Here is a 20,054-nt window from a genome sequence, read left to right on the forward strand (position 1 = left end):
TTATGCATCTGGCTTTATGTGGGTACTGGGGAATCAAACCTGGGTCCTTCATCTTTGCAGACAAGTGCCTTGTTGCAGTGAGGGTTGCATTTCTGGTAAAAATCACCCAACCAAGAGCAGCTTTTGGGAGAAAAAGAGGTTTATGTTGGCTTACAGGCTCTAGGGGGAAGCTCCATGATAGCTGGGAAAATGATGGTATGAGCAGAGGGTGGACATCACCCTCTGGCCAACATAAGGTGGACCATAGCAACAGGAGAATGTGCCAAACACTAGCAAATGAGGAGCTGGCTATAACACCCATAAAGCCCTCCCCCAACAATACACAACCTTCAGGAGGATTTAATTTCCAATTGCCATTAGCTGGGGAACCTAGCATCCAGCACACCTAAGTTTATGAGGGACACCTGAAACAAAACCACCATATGCCTTAAGTGCTGAACCAGCTCTAGCACTTTTTTTTATATCTAACTTTTATTGGGTAGATGTGCTCTTATGACTTTGTAGTAGACATTGAAAAATGAGCAAGCATGGTGGTTTATGCATATATAATCTCCCAACACATGGGAAACAGAGGTAGGAGGAGTACCCACAAATTCAGGGCCACTCTGGCCTACAGAGTGAGATCCTGTCTCTTAAAAAAAAAGATGTTTATACACACCTTTAATGTCAGGCAGGCAGAAGATTGCAAGTTTGAGCCCAGCTTCAGGGTTCATTGAGAGAGACTGTCTCAATAAGGTGGAAAGATCTTGAGTAAGAAAGACCCTTAGTGTTGATCTCTGGCCTCCACACACAGTGTCCCACATACCTCCCTCCACAATACACAAACATGTACTCACATACATATGAACACATGCGTGTCATACACATACCCTCCCCCTCAGAAAACAGTGTGTAAAATTTGATTTGCACCAACCTGTACAGTGAAATGAGATGTGTGTATGCTGCATACTAAAGGCTGATGATTTTCTTACCAATAAACACTGCATAATGAATTGTAAACTAAACTCTTATTTCATGTTACTACATTTTTACTTGAAATGGTTAATATAGCCTTGGTTATTCATTCAGACTTGGGTATTTATAGCCATTTTTCTCAAGGAAAAACAAACTGATTCTATCACTTCAAGGAAAAACAGTGGATAGTATGATGATAATGAAAATGATAAAATCACTTCTCGCCAAGTAAAAAATGCAAAATTTGAAGGCTTGTATCTGATACCATAACCTTGATAACTTCATAGTGCCAAAAGAATTTTTGACATTGTGATATTAACAAGTACAGCGGAAAAAACAAAAATGTAATGGCATATGCTTGTAATCACAAGCACTTGGAAGGTGAAGATAAGAGTCATGAGGAGTTTGAGACCCAGCTCAGTGTGTCTGTGCAGAAAGTTCAAGGGGTACATGAGTCCTTGTCTTTGGGGATGGGGGGACTGGAGAGATGGCTTAGCAGTTAAGGTACTCACCTGCAAAGTCAAAGGACCCAGGTTCGTTTCCCCAGGACCCATGTAAGGCAGACACACCATCTGGAGCTCTTTTGCAGGAGCTAGAGGTCCTGGCATGGCCATTCTCTCTTTTTCTCTCTCAAAATATTTTTTTTAAAGAAATGAAGAATATCCAGCCAGGCGTGGTGGCTCATGACTTTAATCCCAGCACTCGGTAGGCAGAGGTAGGAGGATCACCATGAGTTCAAGGCCAACCTGAGACTACATAGTGAATTCCAGGTCAGCCTGGGCTAGCTCCATCCCTCCAGTCCCAGACCCTACCTCAAAAAAACAAAACCAAATATGTATGTATGTATATATGTATATATACATATACATATATATATACACACACACATATATACTATAATGGAGTATCTTAACATTTTAAACATTTTTGCAAGATTTGTGTAACTTTATGAACCAATATAGACTTTAATGTAATAGAATATGAAAAGTCCATTGATGCAGCCTCAGGTTCCATGTTGCAACAACTTTTAAGAAACTAACCATGATGGTGGAGGGATGGCTTAGCAGTTAAAGTGCTTGCCTGCAAAGACAAGGGACCCAGGTTCAATTCTCCAAGACCCACGTAAGCCAGATGTACAAGGGGGCGCAGACATCTGGAGTTCCTTTACAGTGGCTGGAGGCCCTGACATGCCCATTCTCTCTCCTCTCTATCTCTCTCTCCCTGCTTTCAAATAAATACAATAAGAATTAAAAACAATACAATAAGAAAGTGGGGGGGGGGGGAGAAACTAACCATGATGGAGCCAGGTATGGTGGTGCACACCTTTAATCCCAGCACTCAGGAGGCAGAAGTAGGAGGATCACCATGAATTTGAGGCCACCCTGAGATTACATAGTAACTTCCAGGTCAGCTTGAGCTAGAGTGAGATCTACCTCGGGAAAAAAAAAATTTTTTAAAGGAAGGAAAAGAAACTAACCATGATGGGTTTCCTTTATTGTGCTAAGTCTGTGGGCGCAGTCAGCCTAGATGCTCTGCCCTTTACTTTGGAAAATCTTCTCATACTACTGTTCTGAAGATGTAATGGCTGACATGTTCTCTTCTGGAATTCCTATCATTCAGAACTGGACATTTTTTAATTCTCTACTATTCTTATCCTTTTTCTCCATTCTCCTTTTCTTCCTCTTCCTCTTTTTTAGTATGCCTCTTTATATCATATGTGACAATATCTCCTAAGTGTATCTCCAGATCTTTTAATAAATTTTTTGAAGTCCTACAGTTGGGCTATGAAGATGGCTTAGCAGTTAAGGTGTTTGCCTGCAAAGCCTAAGGACTGAGGTTAAATTCTCCAGGTCCCACATAAGCCATATGTACATGGTAGCACATGCATCTGGAGTTTGTTTGCAGTGGCTAGAGTCCCTGCCATGCCCATTTCACTCTCTATTTCTCTCCTTCTCTCTGTCTCTAATAAATTAATAAAAAATATTTTTTTATTAACAACTTCCATGATTGTAAACAATATCCCATGATAATGCCCTCCTTCCCCCCCACTTTCCCCTTTGAAACTCTATTCTCCATCATATCCCCTCCCCCTCTCAGTCTCTCTCTTTTATTTTGATGTCATGATCTTTTCCTCTTATTATGATGGTCTTGTGTAGGTAGTGTCAGGCACTGTGAGGTCATGGATATCCAGGCCATTTTGTGTCTGGAGAAGCACATTGTAAGGAGTCTTGCCCTTCCTTTGGCACTTACATTCTTTCCGCCACCACTTTCACAAATAGACCCTGAGCCTTGGAAGGTGTGAGCACTCTTGTCACTTCTTTCCAGCACCATGATGCTTTCTGAGTCATCCCAAGGTCACTGCCATCTGAAAAGAGAAGGTTCTCTAACCAAAAGTGAGAGTAGCATTAATACATGGGTATGAACATTAAGAGAAGTGTTTACTGGGCATTTTGGTGAGCATAGTATATACATTTAGCCAGACAGCAACAGACCTTGCACCCCTAGGACTCATGAATCTTTCTGTGTCTTTATTAACCAGCTCATAATTTTTTTAATTTTTTTTTTTTTTTGACAGAGAGAAAGAGGGACAGGGAGAGAGAGAGAGAGAATGAGTGCACCAGGGCCTCCAGCCACTGCAAATGAACTCCAGACACATGTGCCACCTTGTGCATTTGGCTAATGTGGGTCCTGAGTAATCGAACCTGGATCCTTTGGCTTTGCAGGCAAATACCTTAACCTCTAAGCCATCCCTCCATCCCCTTAATTTTTATTTTTATTTATTTATTTGAGAGTGACAGACAGAGAGAAAGAGGCAGAGAGAACGAATGGGCATATCAGGGCCTCCAGCCACTGCAAACAAACTCTAGATGCATGCACCACCTTGTGCATCTGGCTTACATGGGTACTGGGGAATCAAGCCTTGAACCAGGGTCCTTAGGCTTCACAGGCAAACACTTAACCACTAAGCTATCTCTCCAACCCTCATACTTTTAAGTCATAGATTACTATAATGTTTAGTCCTTTAGCATCTATTTTAAGTATCTGAAATGTAGTGCCCAAGAGGATCCATTGTGATGCAAAAAGAAGATATTAAGTTACCTTTACTTCTAATGTGTGTGTGTCTGGTCTTTGGCACCCTCACCTGGGATAGCAGAGATAATGAAACACCATAAGCAGTATTCTGGGAAGAATGGGAAGTTTTTTGGGGAAAATTGGATAAAAACCTCTAGTAGAAGAGCTGCTTTGACTGGAAAAGAATGAAACTTGGGGATTAAGGAGCTAAAAAAAAACTTGACTGTTACATTAGTTCTATAAAATAACAATAACAGCTGGGCATAGTGGCACACCCCTTTAATCCCAGCACTCGGAAGGAAAGAGGTAGGAGGATTGCTGTGAGTTTGAGGCCAGCCTGAGAATATATAGTGAATTCCAGGTTGGCCTGGGCTAGAGTGAGACCCTGCCTCCAAATTGAGACAAAAGCAAACAAAACAACAGTAATAAATACAATTAAAGCTAGATTGCAAATTGGCAGAACAAAATTTATTTATAATAAGGGTGAGGTGGTAATCATTCAACAAAGATGATTCATTAATTTATATTATAACAAAATACTTTTCAATGTAAAGTGGACCAGTTTTTTTTTAAGTGATTATACTTTTTCTTTTGCTAAAAATCTTTTCAATCTATTGATTTTTTTTTTAATGACATGGTTATCTACTTAGATATTTTGGGGGAAAGTTCTGTTTAATCTGCCTTTTACAGGTAGCATAAAGCTAATTTTTGAAAAAAAAAACTTAAAAAAACATTCTAAACAACTTCATTGTATAACTTCGTTTACTTACAAGTATTTATTTGATGCATTTATGTGCATGAATGTGGTCACTCATCTGCCACAGCACATGGTGGAGGTCAGGAGACAATGTTCTGGTCAGTTCCTTCCACCTCGTTTGAGACAGGGTTTCTCATTGATCAGTGTTTGTTACCAGGCTAGCTAGTGTTCAGTCTCCCAGGAAAATTTCCTATCTGCCTCTCATCTCATCATAAACACTGGCATTACAGAAGTCCACCATATGGAGTTTGGGGATCTAAACAGAGTTGGAAAGCAAGTCCTTATCTACAGAGTCATTTCCCAGCCCCACTGTATGGTTTTGTTATTAAAAGGCATTTGTCAGACTGGAGGGATGGCTTAGCAGTTAAGGTGTTTTTCTGCAAAGCCAAAGGACCCAGGTTCGACTCTCCAGGACCCACATTAGCCAGATGCACAAGGGGGGCACATACATGTTTCTGGAGTTCGTTTGCAGTGGCTGGAGGCCCTGGCGCACCTATTCTCTCCCTCCCTCCCTCTGTCTCTCTTTCCCCTCTCCCTTTTTCTCTGTCAAATAAATAAATAAATTTTAAAAAGCATTTGTCTTTTTAGATGTGAAAATTTTCTCAGCTACACAGCCTTGGGAGAAAAATAGCCCGGAGGTCCAGATTCTGAGTTGAGTACCTGAGGTCCAGAACTAATTCTGTCATCTTAGTGTTGGTTAGAGATTATTTGCATTTCCCTTTTCTCATCTACAACATGGAGACATGAGTGGGAATTACTACAAGGAGCGATCACTGCTGGCACGTTTTAAAACTTTAAATCTTGGGCCAGTTGGATGACTTCGTTGGTAAAGTGCTTAAGCATGAGAACCTGAGTCGGATCCCCAACACACATAAATGTTAGGCACAGTGGTGCACACCTGTAGAGAGTGGGGAGAATCCCTTGGGGTTGCTAGCCAGCTAATGTAGCTCAATTGATGAGCTCCAGACCAAAGTGGAGAGTAATTAAGGATGACACCCAATATTGACCTCTGTACTCCACATGCCCACATGTGCATACACAACTACACACAACCACAACCTCCCCCCCCCCACACACATACACATACAAAAACAAAAGAATATAAATAAAATAAGCTTTCAAATCTTTCTAGGGAATCCATTTGTTAACATTACCCCCAAAATATAGAACTTTCTTATTAATTTATAGAAACAACTTATTGATGTTGAAGATTGAAATTTTCTAGTTTAATTTCTGTAAGAAATTTGCTGACCTGGAGACAGAAAAATTGTTAGGTCTTGGTAAACATGGCTAATGATGTATATACCCCATTTGGATCTCATTACCTTTTCATGATATGACAACATTAAATACCAAATGCTAAAACAAATGAGTTTTAAAACATTAAAAATAATATATTCCTTTGTTTCTGTTGAAAAATCTATTTTACAAGTGAATAAACTATCAGTGTACTAGCATTTATACATTTAAATTAGAAACATTCTGAATATCCAATTTTTTTCCCATCAAAATATAAAAGCAAAAGCCTTACTTTAGGAGTGAATAGAAAGCACACCTTTAATCTCAGCACTCAGGAGGCAGAGGTAGTAGGATTACTGTGAGTTTGAGGCCAGCCTGAGAGTATTAAAGACTTGAAGTATGACTAGCCTGTTAAGTGTAAAATAGTCACCAGGTTTCAGATGAGATTTGGCCATTGATCACTTGAGATCTCAAAGAACCAACTTATGCTTTTTCATACTAAAAATCTAAGTAGTAGTTTTTTAAATTTTCATTTTTTATTTATTCATTCAACAGAGAGAAGGAGAGAAGGGGAGTATCAGGGCCTCTAGCCACTGCAAACATTCCAGATGCATGCGCCACCTTCTGCATCTGGCTTATGTGGATCCTGGGCAATCAAACCTGGGTCCTTCAGCTTTGCAGGCAAGTGCCTCAACCACTAAGCCGTCTCTCTAGCCCTGTCCACCTCTTTTGCTCTCAAATTAAAGTTTTTGAGCCAGGCATGGTGGCACACTTGGGAAACAGAGGCAGGAGGATTGCCATGAGTTCGGGGCCACCTTGAGACTACATAGTGAATTCCAGGTCAGCCTGAGCTAGAGTGGGACCCTATCTTGGAAACCCCCCCAAAATTTTTTTAATTAAAAATAATAAAGTTTTTGAAAAGGTTGACTATTAGGTATACCGTGGCTTTTAAATAGTAGGTGAGCCTGGTAAATCTGACAAAGCAGTATTTTTAGTATGATACATGTTAATGACAATGAGAACATGCGAAACACAAACCAAATGCAAAACAGGAGAGTAAACAGCTGTTAAAAATAGATTCTTGCCGGGTGTGGTGGCGCACGCCTTTAATCCCAGCACTCGGGAGGCAGAGGTAGGAGGATTGCCATGAGTTCAAGGCCACCCTGAGATGACAGAGTTAATTCCAGGTCAGCTTGGACCAGAGTGAGACCCTACCTCGGAAAAAAAGAAAAAAAAATAGATTCTTTAATCTGCTAAATGGATTTTTAACTATTGTTAAACTATTGCTATGTGCTTTTGATTATCCTGCTTGTCATGAGTAAATTGGCCTTTGGAGTAAAAAAAAAAAAATAGATTCTTGATCTGAAGAGATGGCTTAGTGGTTAAGGTCCTTGCACCTAAAGCCCAGTGACCAGGAGTTTGATCCCTTAGTACCCACAGAAAGCCAGATACACAGTGGCACATGCATGTAGACGTCGTTTGCAGAGGCTAGAGGCTCTGTTGGCATCTATGTTCCCCCCCGCCAACCCCTGCTGGGCATGGTGGCATACACCTTTAATCCCAGCACTCGGGGCTGAGGTAGGAGGATTCCTGTGAGTTGGAGGCCAGTCTGAGGCTACATAGTGTGCTCCAGGTCAGCCTAGGCTAGAATGAAATCCTACCTCAAAAAAATCAGTCAATCAGTCAATAAAGGACTTGGCTGTATTTTCAGTTTGTTGATAGGAAAAACACTTAGCTTTCATTTATTGGTTACTTAAACTGGACTTAATACTTATTCATACAAAAGGCTTATAATTAATTAAAATGTACTCTCTTACTTAGCTATAAACTCAAAGATAGATAAAGATACCTGAATAGCCAGTTTTAATAAGTGAGTGAATGCATTGTAAGTATAATCAAACATTGCTTTGGGCTGGAGAGATGGCTATGTGGCTAAAGGTGCTTGCTTGCAAAAGCCTGGTGGCCTGCCTTCAATTCCCCAATACCCACACCCACATAAAGCCAGGTGCACAAAATGGTGCATGCATCTGGAGTTTGTTTATAGTAGCAAGAGGTCTTGGCATGCCCATTCTCTCTGTTCTGTTCTGTCAGTCTGTCTCTCTCTATCTCTCTCTCTACTTCCCCCACTGCTTGGGAATAAGTAAACAAAAAAAAAAAAAAAATTAACTGTTTTTAAGGCTGGGCATGGTAATACCTGTGATCCTAGCTCTTGGGAATCTGATGCAGGAGAATCAGTAGTTCGAGCTCACCTTTGGCTATACAAGAAGTTTGAGGCCAGCCTTGGCTACACGAGACCCTATCTCAAAACACCTCCTCTTCACTGTTTTAAACATGTTAATTCTCTCCTGGAAGCACTTATCTAAATATAGAAATCATAGCTTTACAGAGTTTTTGGCAAGCTTTTGAAAGGAGATATAAAATTAGCAAGAAGGAATTGGAAAGCTACTCCAAAATGTCTGTGTCCTGTATTGTACCTACTATATACAAATCTTATTTCACATAGCTTTGACACTGACAAACATTACCTGTTTTATACATTTGATTTATTAGTTTATTGTACGTAGGATTTGTTAGCCACGTGCTATATGCATTCCAAAGAACAATAGTCACTGCATCATTTTCCTTCTGAACACAGGTGATAGGTTTTAATTTTATTGCTCTGAGAACACCATACTATGGCACTATGGTATCTTACATGTACTGTAAGGTAGGACACATAATGTTTAAGAACTCAGGCTTGAAGCGGATAGATGATTGTTTCTCATTTCAACTTAATTTACTAATTTAATGTAACCCAATAGAACCTATCTAATATTTCTGTTTTTCTTATCTCTAAGATGGGGTAATACCTTTTCCTGAAAGTATTTTAAAGGAATAAATATGAAAACTATTGTAATTAGCTGACAGTGCCACTCAGTAAGTGGTAACCCCATTATTACCACTTATATCTTAAGTTTCTAAAATTAAGTTTATTAAACTTTTTAGTTGTCAGCATCATACATTTCATTATGTATTTTACTGACACCTACTTTTTTAAAAACATAACAAATAATAAGTAACATTCTATTTTACTTTCAGTCAAAGAAAAATAAGAAGAAATCAAAGTCAGATGCTAAAGCAGTGCAAAACAGTTCACGCCCTGATGGAAAGGAAGTTGATGAAGGTATTTGAGTAAGGGAAAGCACTATAGAAGAAGTTTAAATCCTTCTTTTAACCAAAGTATATGACATAAAAGCTGCATTTGTTTTACTTAATCTTGTATATAGCTCTTTTTAATTGCCATAGATTTTAATATAAAGAGCTGTGAAATGTTAGGAAGTACTTTTGTTACCTAAATTATTTAAGAATGCAATAGTGTTTCCTTAAAACCTAGGACTACCTCAGTATTTTGAGCAATTGAAAAACCATTGTGTTATCTTTGCTTCCAAAAAGTGTGGTATGGGTTTTCCCTCATTATTCTTAAATATTACCAGCCTTGAAAGGCTGTGTATAAAATTCTTAAATAAGCGATTTATTTTCATCACTTTCTAAACTCATTTGCTAGTGGTTGGAGATAACACAGCTGTTGATCCTCCCCAGCAGGATAAAAAGATACATGAGGTGACTCCTTTCTGTCACTTTCTAAACCATAGATAACAAATTTTATGTTTTTAAAAAAATGCTAGAATAAATAAGTCTGTTGCCTAAAATAATGAGATTAAAATAAATTTGTAGGAAAATTAATATAATCAGCACTCTTGGTTTTCAGCTTAATATCTAAACTTATATATCATGTCTGCCCCATCCCATTTTTTACCTCAAAACTACAACTTTTTTGGTTTCCCCTTACTGAATAACATTTTTTTTCTCGGGCTATGTCAGGAGCCTGGGAAACTAAAATTAGTCACAGAGAGAAACGACAACAGCGTAAACGTGATAAAGTGCTGACTGATTCTGGTTCATTGGATTCAACTATCCCTGGGATAGAAAATGCCATCACAGTTACCACCGAGCAACTTACAACTGCATCATTTCCTGTTGGTTCCAAGAAGAATAAAGGTATATTAATGGAACATAAGAGTGGTACATCAAGTCAAAATCCTTTAAATCAGATGTACAAAATATGTCAAAATCTATTTTGATCTGCTAATATAATTGTGCTGATATGCCCTTCTTCATGAGAATATTGTGAACCATATTCTGGTATACTTCGTATCAGCAGTGTTGTCACATATTGCCTAATGAATGGCTTATTAAATTAAAATTTGCCTTTCTGTCTTGAGTCACATGAGAAAATGATGTTGCTGCTTTTCCTCGTGTGTACTGAATCATTGCCCCAATTCACTCTTGCATCTCTGTTTCTTACAGTAGATAAGACATTTACTAAATGGATTATTTATTGCCATTCTGCATGTTGGTACTCTCATTCCAAGATAAAAATAGGCATGTTGTGGTTATTACAGGTTCTATCTGAATGTCTTATCCACCCCAGTTTTGGTGGGGGTTTTTTGTTGTTGTTGTTGTTGTTGTTTTTCTTTTCTCCATAGGTATTTGATAGATCTTGACCAGAACGGTGATTAAATTGATATCTTTCCTCCCAAGAATTTCAGATGTCCAAACTATTCAATATTGATGGCTTCCTGGAAGTTTTTTTTTTTCTTTCTTTCTTTCTTTCTTTTTAGTTTAGTTTTTGTTTTGTTTTGTTAGATAGGGTCTCACTCTAGACTAAGCAGACCTAGAATTCACTCTGTTGCCCCAGGCTGGCCTTGAACTCAGAGCGATTCTCCTACATCTGCTTCCCTAGTGCTGGTATTAAAGGCATGTGCCACCGTACCTGAAGCTGTTTTATTTTGCCGGGGGGGGGGGGGGGGGGGGAGGGGGAGGTCCCTGAAGTAGGCTGACCTCTGCCTCCCAGTTCTGAGGCTAAAGGTGTTGCCCAGCCCTGGTAGAACTTTTAATTGCTGTCATTTTACCCTGAAGATAGCAGTCTGCAAAGTGATGCTATTAAACTTGCTTCAAAGCATTGGTTTACTTTCCTTTGTTTTTTTTTAATGACTTCCCCATCCACTCCCCTCAGTTGTTTGCAGACCACTTTCTTAGCCTTGGTCCTTTTTAGCGCTTTTGCTTAGTAATTTGCTAGAAGTTACTGCCATAGTTCAGCAATGAGCTCTACTTACTTTCCTGGTACATATACCTATGCTTTTAGTATTTTCATTGGTGACCCCTATCACTGGCACAAGCATGCCTTCCTTGCTTGCACACCCTATTTAATAGTATTTTAGTTTGATTTGGTTGGTGTTGATAAATTGTGATCATTATCCTTTTTAGTGTCAGAATTGCTATTTCTGTGTTAAAACTTACATTCTCACTTCTTGCCATATTTCCAAGGTTATGGTCCCAAATACTGGAGAAATTCTTAAATCGATGTGTTTGCTTCTAGGATTCCTGAAAAGGCAGCTCCTGTTGTTGAAAGGTGGAAAAGTTGAATCCAATTTCAGAGCCTATTCTGCAATTCCTACCTAAAAGAATCTTCATAGCCATTGCAGAATAAACAAGCCCTGTTCATTTAGGCAGTTTTCCATGTCGTTTACTGACACCTTAGTTGACTAAAAATATGGTAACTAGAGAATTCAGTTCCATGTTGAATGTTTTGTTTTTTTCCAGTTTCAGGACTGGCACTTGAATTAATAAGTAAAATAATAAGTAAAAATTAACTTGAATGTTACTCCTAATTTAATGTGCATAGTGGCCTATTTAGCATTAAATAAATTTTATTTCTATTCCAACCAGGTGATTCTCATCTAAATGTTCAAGTTAGCAACTTTAAGTCTGGAAAAGGAGATTCTACACTTCAGGGTGAGAGAAACTACATGTAACTTAAATTGAAGCCCATCAAAATAGGAACTTGTATACATTTCTCTTCCCTTACACGAATGATGCCAAAGGAAAGAAAAAGCCTAAGAACGAATTTTAATATCTAAATTAACATAATCATGATCCAAAGATTTTGAAAAATGGACTAAATAAAGATCACTTGTAACAGTTTTTGGTATGTTCTAGGTTTTTCCTTCATAACAGAAAAACATTGAGTGGTAGTTCATGTGCGATTTTGGTTGTTGTATACATTATTTAAGCCAATACAAAAGGATCTTTGTTGAACATCTGTGTAATTTGAGCATATTTGGGATACAAGACATTACCCTTATATTAAGGAAAAAAACTTCAGTTCTTGTAATTTGTAAGTACTTCCTTGACAGTATCATATCTTACAATACAATGGACTATAGTCTAAAATTCTTTGGTGCTTCACAAATATAAAGTAATTTCATTTACTCCCTTATGATAATGATTGAATTAGGTACAGCAGTATAGCTGACCCGAAAATAAAAGCATTGTAGTAAAATATAAATTCAGAAATGAAAAGGCACCTTCTCACTTGAGACTTGTTCTTATCACTGTCAACTTCCTTTATGCCCAGGGTATTTAGAGTCATCAGAGAAGCTAAAACAAACACAAACACTCAGAAAATGTACTTACATGTTGACAATCACCTTTGTATATTTGTGCACACACACAAACATGCATGCATGTGATGTCTCAGTTCCCCTCCCAGAAGTCCTGGCTTTTAAGGGGCTTGGGGTAATGCCATAGAGTCTATTTTTAAATTTCTAAGTTGGTTTTAGTCTATGGTCGTCATTATACATGCTGTAATATACAAAAATAGTTAAGGAAAAAACATGTGACTAAGAAGTCTTCTTTTCCTCAGTGGGTGAGTATTCAGAGTATACTAGGAGTTGTGTCGTTTTTCCTTTTCACTTCGTCATACTTCTCTGAGCTAGTCATTTTGTCACTGGGAACAGCATGTTACATTCAAACTTCCTACTGATTTTTTAATTAAAAGGGAATCTGTTCGCTGGGTGTGGTGGTGCACCCCTGTAATGCTAGCACTAGGGAAACACAGACAGGATTACAGGCCAAGGCCAGTCTTGGCCTAAATAATGAGAACCTGTCTCAAGAACAAACCTTAAAAGGTATCTGTAGTGCCACTGCCATAACTTAAAACTTTCTTTAGATTAAAGCTATTTAAAGGAGATTGAAAGAGAAAATAAAAAATAGAGTAACTAATAAGCTGAGCCATCACAAAATTTTGAAAATACCCTATTGTTCATGAACATATTTTTAATCTTTCTTTTCTTTTCTTTAAGTTTCTTCAGGATTGAATGAAACCCTTACTGTCAATGGAGGAGGCTGGAATGAAAAGTCTGTAAAGCTCTCCTCACAGATCAGTGCAGGTGAGGAGAAGTGGAACTCTGTTCCACCTGCTTCTGCAGGCAAGAGGAAAACAGAGCCATCTGCTTGGACTCAAGACACTGGAGATGTTAATACAAATGGAAAAGACTGGGGAAGGAATTGGAGTGATCGTTCAATATTTTCTGGCATTGGTAAGAACTGTTAGAAAATTTTTTTTAAGTTCATTTAAAATTTTAAATTATTTAAAATTGCTAATCTAATACATCTTGACTTTTTCAGGAATGGTAGGAGAGAGCCACCAGTAGAAATAGTAGTCCTTATAACCGTATGCTTATAATTCCAACCCTTTGGAGGTAGAGGCAGAAGGATCAGGAGTTTAAGGTCACCATCATCTACATAGCGAGTTAGAGGTTAGATTAGACTGTATGAAACCCTATTAGAGAGATACAGAAGCAGAAGAGAGAACTATTGGTTCTGCATACAGAAATAATAATAATCTGACTTTATTCCAGATCCTTTGCTTGAAAGTGGAAACAAGTGAATAATATTTTTGTCATTTACTTTTAATACAGTGCTTTTGCATGATCACATATGCTTTTCAGAGAAGCTAACTGGTATAATTGCATAGTATTAATGATGTGGTAAATACACTGTGAGTGAGCAGACATGGGATAATTTTAGTGGTTTTATTGAGTAAATAAGACTAGTAAGTGGAAGTGTAGTTTTTATTATAGCCTCCATTTGTATTTTATAATCTGTAAAATACCTATTACAACTAAGCTTTCCCCTGGATTTTAATGATAAAGAACAGTACTTGAGAAGCTTATATTTGTTGGGAGCCATTAAGTTATAAGCAGTTTAATTTTGAAGTATGTTGATATATAATAGAAAATGAAATATGGAAAACTTAATGGGGTACCTGTTGTCATACCACCCATTAACAAACTTTTTATATTTTTTTCTCTTCCATAGTTTGAATTTACCTAACTTCAATGCATTTTCATGTACCTTTTGCCCTTCCCAATATCATTGCTTTTTGTAAACATTTTTATTAAATGGCCCCATCATATAATATGTAAGCATAGCATAGTTTACCTAACTATTCCCATATTAGAAAACTGACGTTTTTTTTCTTTTTTTTTTTAATTTTTATTAATATTTTCCATGATTATAAAAAAAAATCCCATGGTAATTCCCTCCTTCCCCCCCCCCACACACACTTTCCCCTTTGAAATTCCATTCTCCATCATATTACCTCCCCATCTTTTTTTCTTTAGCTGTTTTAGATGTGTTGCATTTAAGATGTTTGAGGTTATTTCTTTAGGATAGATTGCTGGGAATAATTTGTGATAGAGGAGCTAAGTATATCTATAATATTCCATTATATTATCAAGGTAAAAGAGTCATTCTAATTATACTTTCAGCATAAGTACCTGTTTATCATATATGTAACCAAGGTTGGGGGGGTTAATTTTTCCTGTTTTGATAAGTAAAAAAAGTATATAAACTGTGAACTTTTTAAAATCACTAGGGCAGTTAGATATTTTTCAGTAACTGTCTTAGTCATTTCTATCTCTTTTACCAATTATTTGTTCTGTTCTTTGCCATTTGTCTAGTGGCCTTGTGCTGTTATTTTAACCAAAGTATAGTTTCTTATACATTAAACATACAGTCTTTGTATTGTGCGAATGGCTGGTATTTTTGATATGGGGAACACTAGAAATTTCTTAGTTTGTAAGTCAAAAAAAGAAGACTTCCGCCAGGCATGGTGGCGCACGCCTTTAATCCCAGCAGTTGGGAGGCAGAGGCAGGAGGATTGTCATGAGTTCAAGGCCAGCCTGAGACTATGTACTGAATTCTAGGTCAGTCTGGGCTAGAAGAGATCCTACCTTGAAAAACCAAAAAACCAAAAAACAAACAACAAAAAAAAAATTTACTGTTAGCTTTATCCCATCGCTTTTTAGAAAGCTTAGATCCTTAGAAGCAAGCTGTGAGTCCTTTACTAATGTTCTTAAGCTTATTCTCTTCCTTCCCTGTGATATCCAAAAATAGTGGAGAAATGCATGGATTTGAAAGAGACATTCCCTAAATTCATATCTTTATTTTTTAGCAGAAAAGAAAGCATGAATTTCTGTACTAATAAAGTATCTTTGAGTATATATTGTAAAGCCAAATGGTCAGGTTTTATAAAGTAATGTTAGAAACTGTTACTGTATATAGCTTTTCATTTTAACTTAAAAGCTATGTACAATTTCATAATTAGTACACTGATTAAGTGGTACTTAGTGTTGCTACCAATAAAATTAAACAGATTAGATGGATGGACTTCCATAGATACATCAGAACATTTTTTGTATTTGAAAGAGACTTATATGAAATTAGGTTTATAATAAGTCCTTGAGAGAAGACAGGTGTGAAGGGTCCCATAGAGGTATGTACTCCTTAAAATACAGTCAGACCTGTAATAAAATGCATTCCTTGGTGACTTAGCCATTGTGTGTAGCACATAGTTAAACTAAAGCATCTATTGATAAAATTTTATGGGACCACATACATATGTGATCAAGGTGTCATTTTGCAATATGTGATTATACTCAAGTATCTTGAAGATATTGAGAAGGTAGCACGGTATGGAAGAATGATCATAAAGTAATTTATACATACCTGCTCTTGAGTTTATGGACATTAGGATAGTTACTTAACCTATTATGAGCCTTGTAGCATTGTGAGGTTTGGTTCTAATGAATCTCAGATACCACCTTAATGAATTTGACCTGGCCTAAAGTAGTTGTTTAAAACATGATAGATATATAAGGTAGTTTGGTATAGTGGAAAGAATCTAGGCTTTGGAAATTGACTAAAAGTTTCAGTTATGTCTGAGTTGTTTCTAGGTGTCAGCGAATCACTTCAGTGTTCTAAAATTGCCAAGCAGAGTTGCCAGAAGGATTTGAAGGGATTGGTGTAAAGGCCCCACCCACATAGGATACATTCAGTAAAGAACAGCTATTGCTATATTATTGGTTCTTGTTTCTAAAGTAATCTTTATAAATATTGTTACCAGAGTTTTAAATTTGTTCATATCTTTCAAGTTTCATTTCAAATTGAAGGTTCCAAGTGACGTTCTTTATTTTAACAGCTGCTTGGTCTAGTGTGGATAGGGGAATGAATACCTCTGAACAGAATTCTGCTTCTTTTGCATCTCTCACACTTAACTCTGCTGTTTCTGGTATGTGAAAACAGTCTTTCATTTAGTTAACCAAAAATTTCTGTTTAAATTAATTTTATCATTTGTTATTTTTAAAAAATCAGCATCAAATATTACTATCAACATAAATAACATATAAAGTACCAGAAAAGTGAGGGGAAGCACCTAAGCCCTAGTGTGTGAACTCCAGATGCATGCACTTCTTTCTGCATTTGGCGTTACATAGGTACTAGGCAATCAAACCTAGATCATTAGGCTTTGCAGGCAAGCATCTTAACCACTAAGGCAACTCTCCAGCCCCAATTTAGCATTTTATTTCTACTTTTTGGGGGAGAGAGAGAGAATGGGTGCTCCAGGGCCTTCAGCCACTGCAGAAGAACTCCAGACACATGCGACATGTGTGCAACATGGCATGCTTGTATCACTGTGCATCTTGCTTACGTAGAACCTGGAAATTTGAATATGAGTTCTTTCTTAGGCTTCACAGGCAAGTATCTTAAACACTAAGCCATCTTTCCAGCCCTATTTCTATTCTGAGTTAATAAATAAACTCAAATTATATTGACCACACACATGCATAACTGTTTTGAGTATTGATTTAGAAGATACACTGTTAGTATAATAAACTATTCTAAATTACTTAAGTGGATGTTAATTAAGCTACATATATTTGATAAATATTGCCTAAGTGTAGGAGCCACTTTGTAGTTTACACTACTTGATTCACATTGGAATTCATGGACCTCATTTACTATTATTGATGTAGCTTCACAGTGTCTGGAATGCTGGCCTAGAATAGAAGTCGATAAGCTTCTGTAAAACCACACAGTGCTCTAGGTTTTGAGGGCTATACTGTCTTTCTGCAGCTACTCAACTCTGGCTTCCAAATGCTATTTGTTTGACTTCCCCCACCCCCAACCATTTAAAAATGTGAAAGTCTTCTTGGCTAGTGGGCCATACAAATGCAGTGGTTGAGTTTGGCCTTCAAGTTGTAATTTGCTGATCACTGTTCTCATGGACGCCCCCCCCCCCCATTTCATTTCCAGAATTACAGGTTAATTATGTCTTTCATTTGGTGACTGTACAGCACAGATGTTATCATCTTCATACATTTCAGAGAAAGCAATATGGGCTGCTAACATAGGGTTACAGTTGTTTTTTGAGCAGCTAGTTTTATAGGATGACTTGTTTTACATTGCAATATATTTTGAGTGTATACTTGGCAGTTATCTTATTCATAGAATGCTAGCATGATCATCTATAACCAAGTAGAAAATTTCAAATTAGCCCAGTATGGTGTCACATGCCTTTAATCCCAGCACTTAGGCAGAGGTAGGAGGATCACCGTGAGTTCAAGGCCACTCTGAGACTATATAGTAAATTCTAGGTCAGCCTTGGCTAGAGAAAGACCCTGCCTCGAAAAACAAAACAAAACAAAAAAAAAGTTTTTGTTTTTTTGTTTTTTTTTATTAGCACGAACCTTAGGAGGGAAGAGATGACTACTATCAGTCTTTTATACTAACCAGGTATCATTATTCATCATTTTTTTCCTGACAGTGACTCTGATTCCAAAGTGAACATTAAAGTCACCTAAGGACTCTTGATAACAAAGAAATTCTGGTTTAGGAGGTGTGGAATATGCTGTGTGCATGTGTGTTTCTATCTATCTTGCTATCTATGCACCTGATGGAATGCTTTCATTTGCATTCTAATATGGATTTATGGCCATAGAGCAAGGGGTTGTAATCTAACATCCATGGACTACATACCCCCAAAACTATATACAAAATTTTGTGTTAAGTTTTAGACTTTGGGTCACCACTGCTTTCATCAGGTTCCTAAAGGAACCTCCTGCTCTCATCCAAGTGACTCCTTCATCGTCCCCCAAAGGCTGGGGGGTGGGGAACAAACCAAACTTAGAAGGTAGTATTCAGTTCTCTTAAATAACCTGAACCTAACTCTCTAAGCCTCCAAAAACTGTCTTGGCTTTTGGCTTTTCTTTGTCTTACCTCTAGATAATCATCTATCTGTTTCTTTAAACTTTCTTTAGCTAGAAAATTCTTAGACACTTTCTAATTTTTTCCGGGGTCTAAGGATATAGGCATACCCTGAAGCATCAAGAACTAACAGTGATCAACAACCAAGATTTTATTTGTGTTTTATTACTTACCTTTACAGGAAAAAAAAAAAGAAAGAAACTTTTGCCGGGCATGGTAGCGCATGCCTTTAATCCCAGCATTCGGGAGGCAGAGGTAGGAGGATTGCCATGAGTTCAAGGTCAGCCTGGACTAGAGTGAAACCCTACCTCAAAATAAAAAGAAAAGAAACTTTTAAACTTACTGAAATTTCCAGATAGCTAGTTTAATATTTGTAACAAAGGACAAAAATCTAATAGTTCAATACTAGGGGAAGAATGTTTCTAATCAATGAGTTAGATCTAGTAGTATACTTAATTATCAATTACCCTCAATTCTACTTTTCTTTTTAGCTTAACTATTTTTCTAATGTCTGGATTTTTCCCTTTAGGAGAAATAAAACATAAAGTCGGTGTGCAAAGTATAGAACTATTGTTATGAAACACCATTAGGAAATTCCATTTTTAATTTTATTGCATTCGTTTTTCATTTAAGGGTCTACTGCTGAGCCAGTTTCTCAGTCTACCACTTCTGATTATCAGTGGGATGTTAGCCGTAATCAACCCTATATCGATGATGAATGGTCTGGGTTAAGTATGTCCTTTTAAAAATTATCAATTACTTTTATCAGAATTTTCTCTGTAGCACCCTGAATTCATGCCTTATGTTTTGATTTTATTTCTGATTTCTCACCTTTAAAGATCATAGTAATGTAATTTAATACCAAATGTACTACATGAAACTTAACTTCTGAGTACCTGTAGCATTAAGATTAAATTTTGTTGATTGAGGTAGTATTTAAGTTTTTCTTATAGTTCCATAAGGACTAGCTTTTTAATTTTGTTTTAAATGAACTGTTGTTTCTTCCAGGTTTAATATAAAAGAGGGACTAGAATATATATACAGGAGTGGCTTTAAATTTGTAAAGTGTACATGTTTTCCTGCTAGTAGACAACCACTTTCATAACCCTTTTCCAGTAGAAGCATAAGAAAGTCTAAAAGCAAGTCATTTAAAAGAAGAGTAAAAGGTAAAAGATACAGACTTTTATGTTCAGAAAGTTTACCATCTACTTTTATTTATTTTTTTCCCCATCTACTTTTAAAGATACGAGTATCTGAGGTTTCTTTTCCCCATAATCCAAATTTTCAAATCTTTTTTTCTGGATTTTTGTTGTTGTTTTTCAAGGTAGGGTCTCATTCTAGCCCAGGCTGACCTAGAATTCACTATGTAGTCTCAGAGTAGCCTCAAACTCACAGTGATCTCCTACCTCTGCCTCCTGGGTGCTGGGATTAAAGGCGTGCGCCACCACATCTGGCTTTTTTCTGGATTTTTATATCACATTCTTTTCTCTCTTTTGAGCACTTACACACTATCTTGTATGTACATTCTATCATTTTGCCTTTTTTAACGTACAATTTTAATGTTGTGTGTCAGTTTGAAATTTTTTTGTGACTGTAAGTA

The 20,054-nt window shown here is 37.2% G+C and overlaps 1 protein-coding gene across 4 annotated transcripts in view; it reads left to right on the forward strand.

Moving 5' to 3' along the window:
• The window catches only part of Mtdh (metadherin), a 66,081-nt gene that overhangs the window by 21,757 nt on the left and 24,270 nt on the right, over positions 1-20,054 (forward strand). Inside the window, exons 3-8 of one of the 4 annotated variants that reach the window (XM_045143140.1) lie at positions 9,101-9,185; positions 9,884-10,060; positions 11,792-11,857; positions 13,207-13,443; positions 16,389-16,478; positions 19,088-19,186. In XM_045143140.1, the coding sequence (XP_044999075.1) occupies positions 9,101-9,185; positions 9,884-10,060; positions 11,792-11,857; positions 13,207-13,443; positions 16,389-16,478; positions 19,088-19,186 (754 nt within the window). The remainder of the gene's footprint in view (positions 1-9,100; positions 9,186-9,883; positions 10,061-11,791; positions 11,858-13,206; positions 13,444-16,388; positions 16,479-19,087; positions 19,187-20,054) is intronic. The other 3 variants (XM_045143141.1, XM_004663058.3, XM_045143142.1) reach the window with 3 other exon arrangements.

Source organism: Jaculus jaculus, chromosome 2, assembly GCF_020740685.1.
Source record: "Jaculus jaculus isolate mJacJac1 chromosome 2, mJacJac1.mat.Y.cur, whole genome shotgun sequence".
Taxonomy (NCBI): domain Eukaryota; kingdom Metazoa; phylum Chordata; class Mammalia; order Rodentia; family Dipodidae; genus Jaculus; species Jaculus jaculus.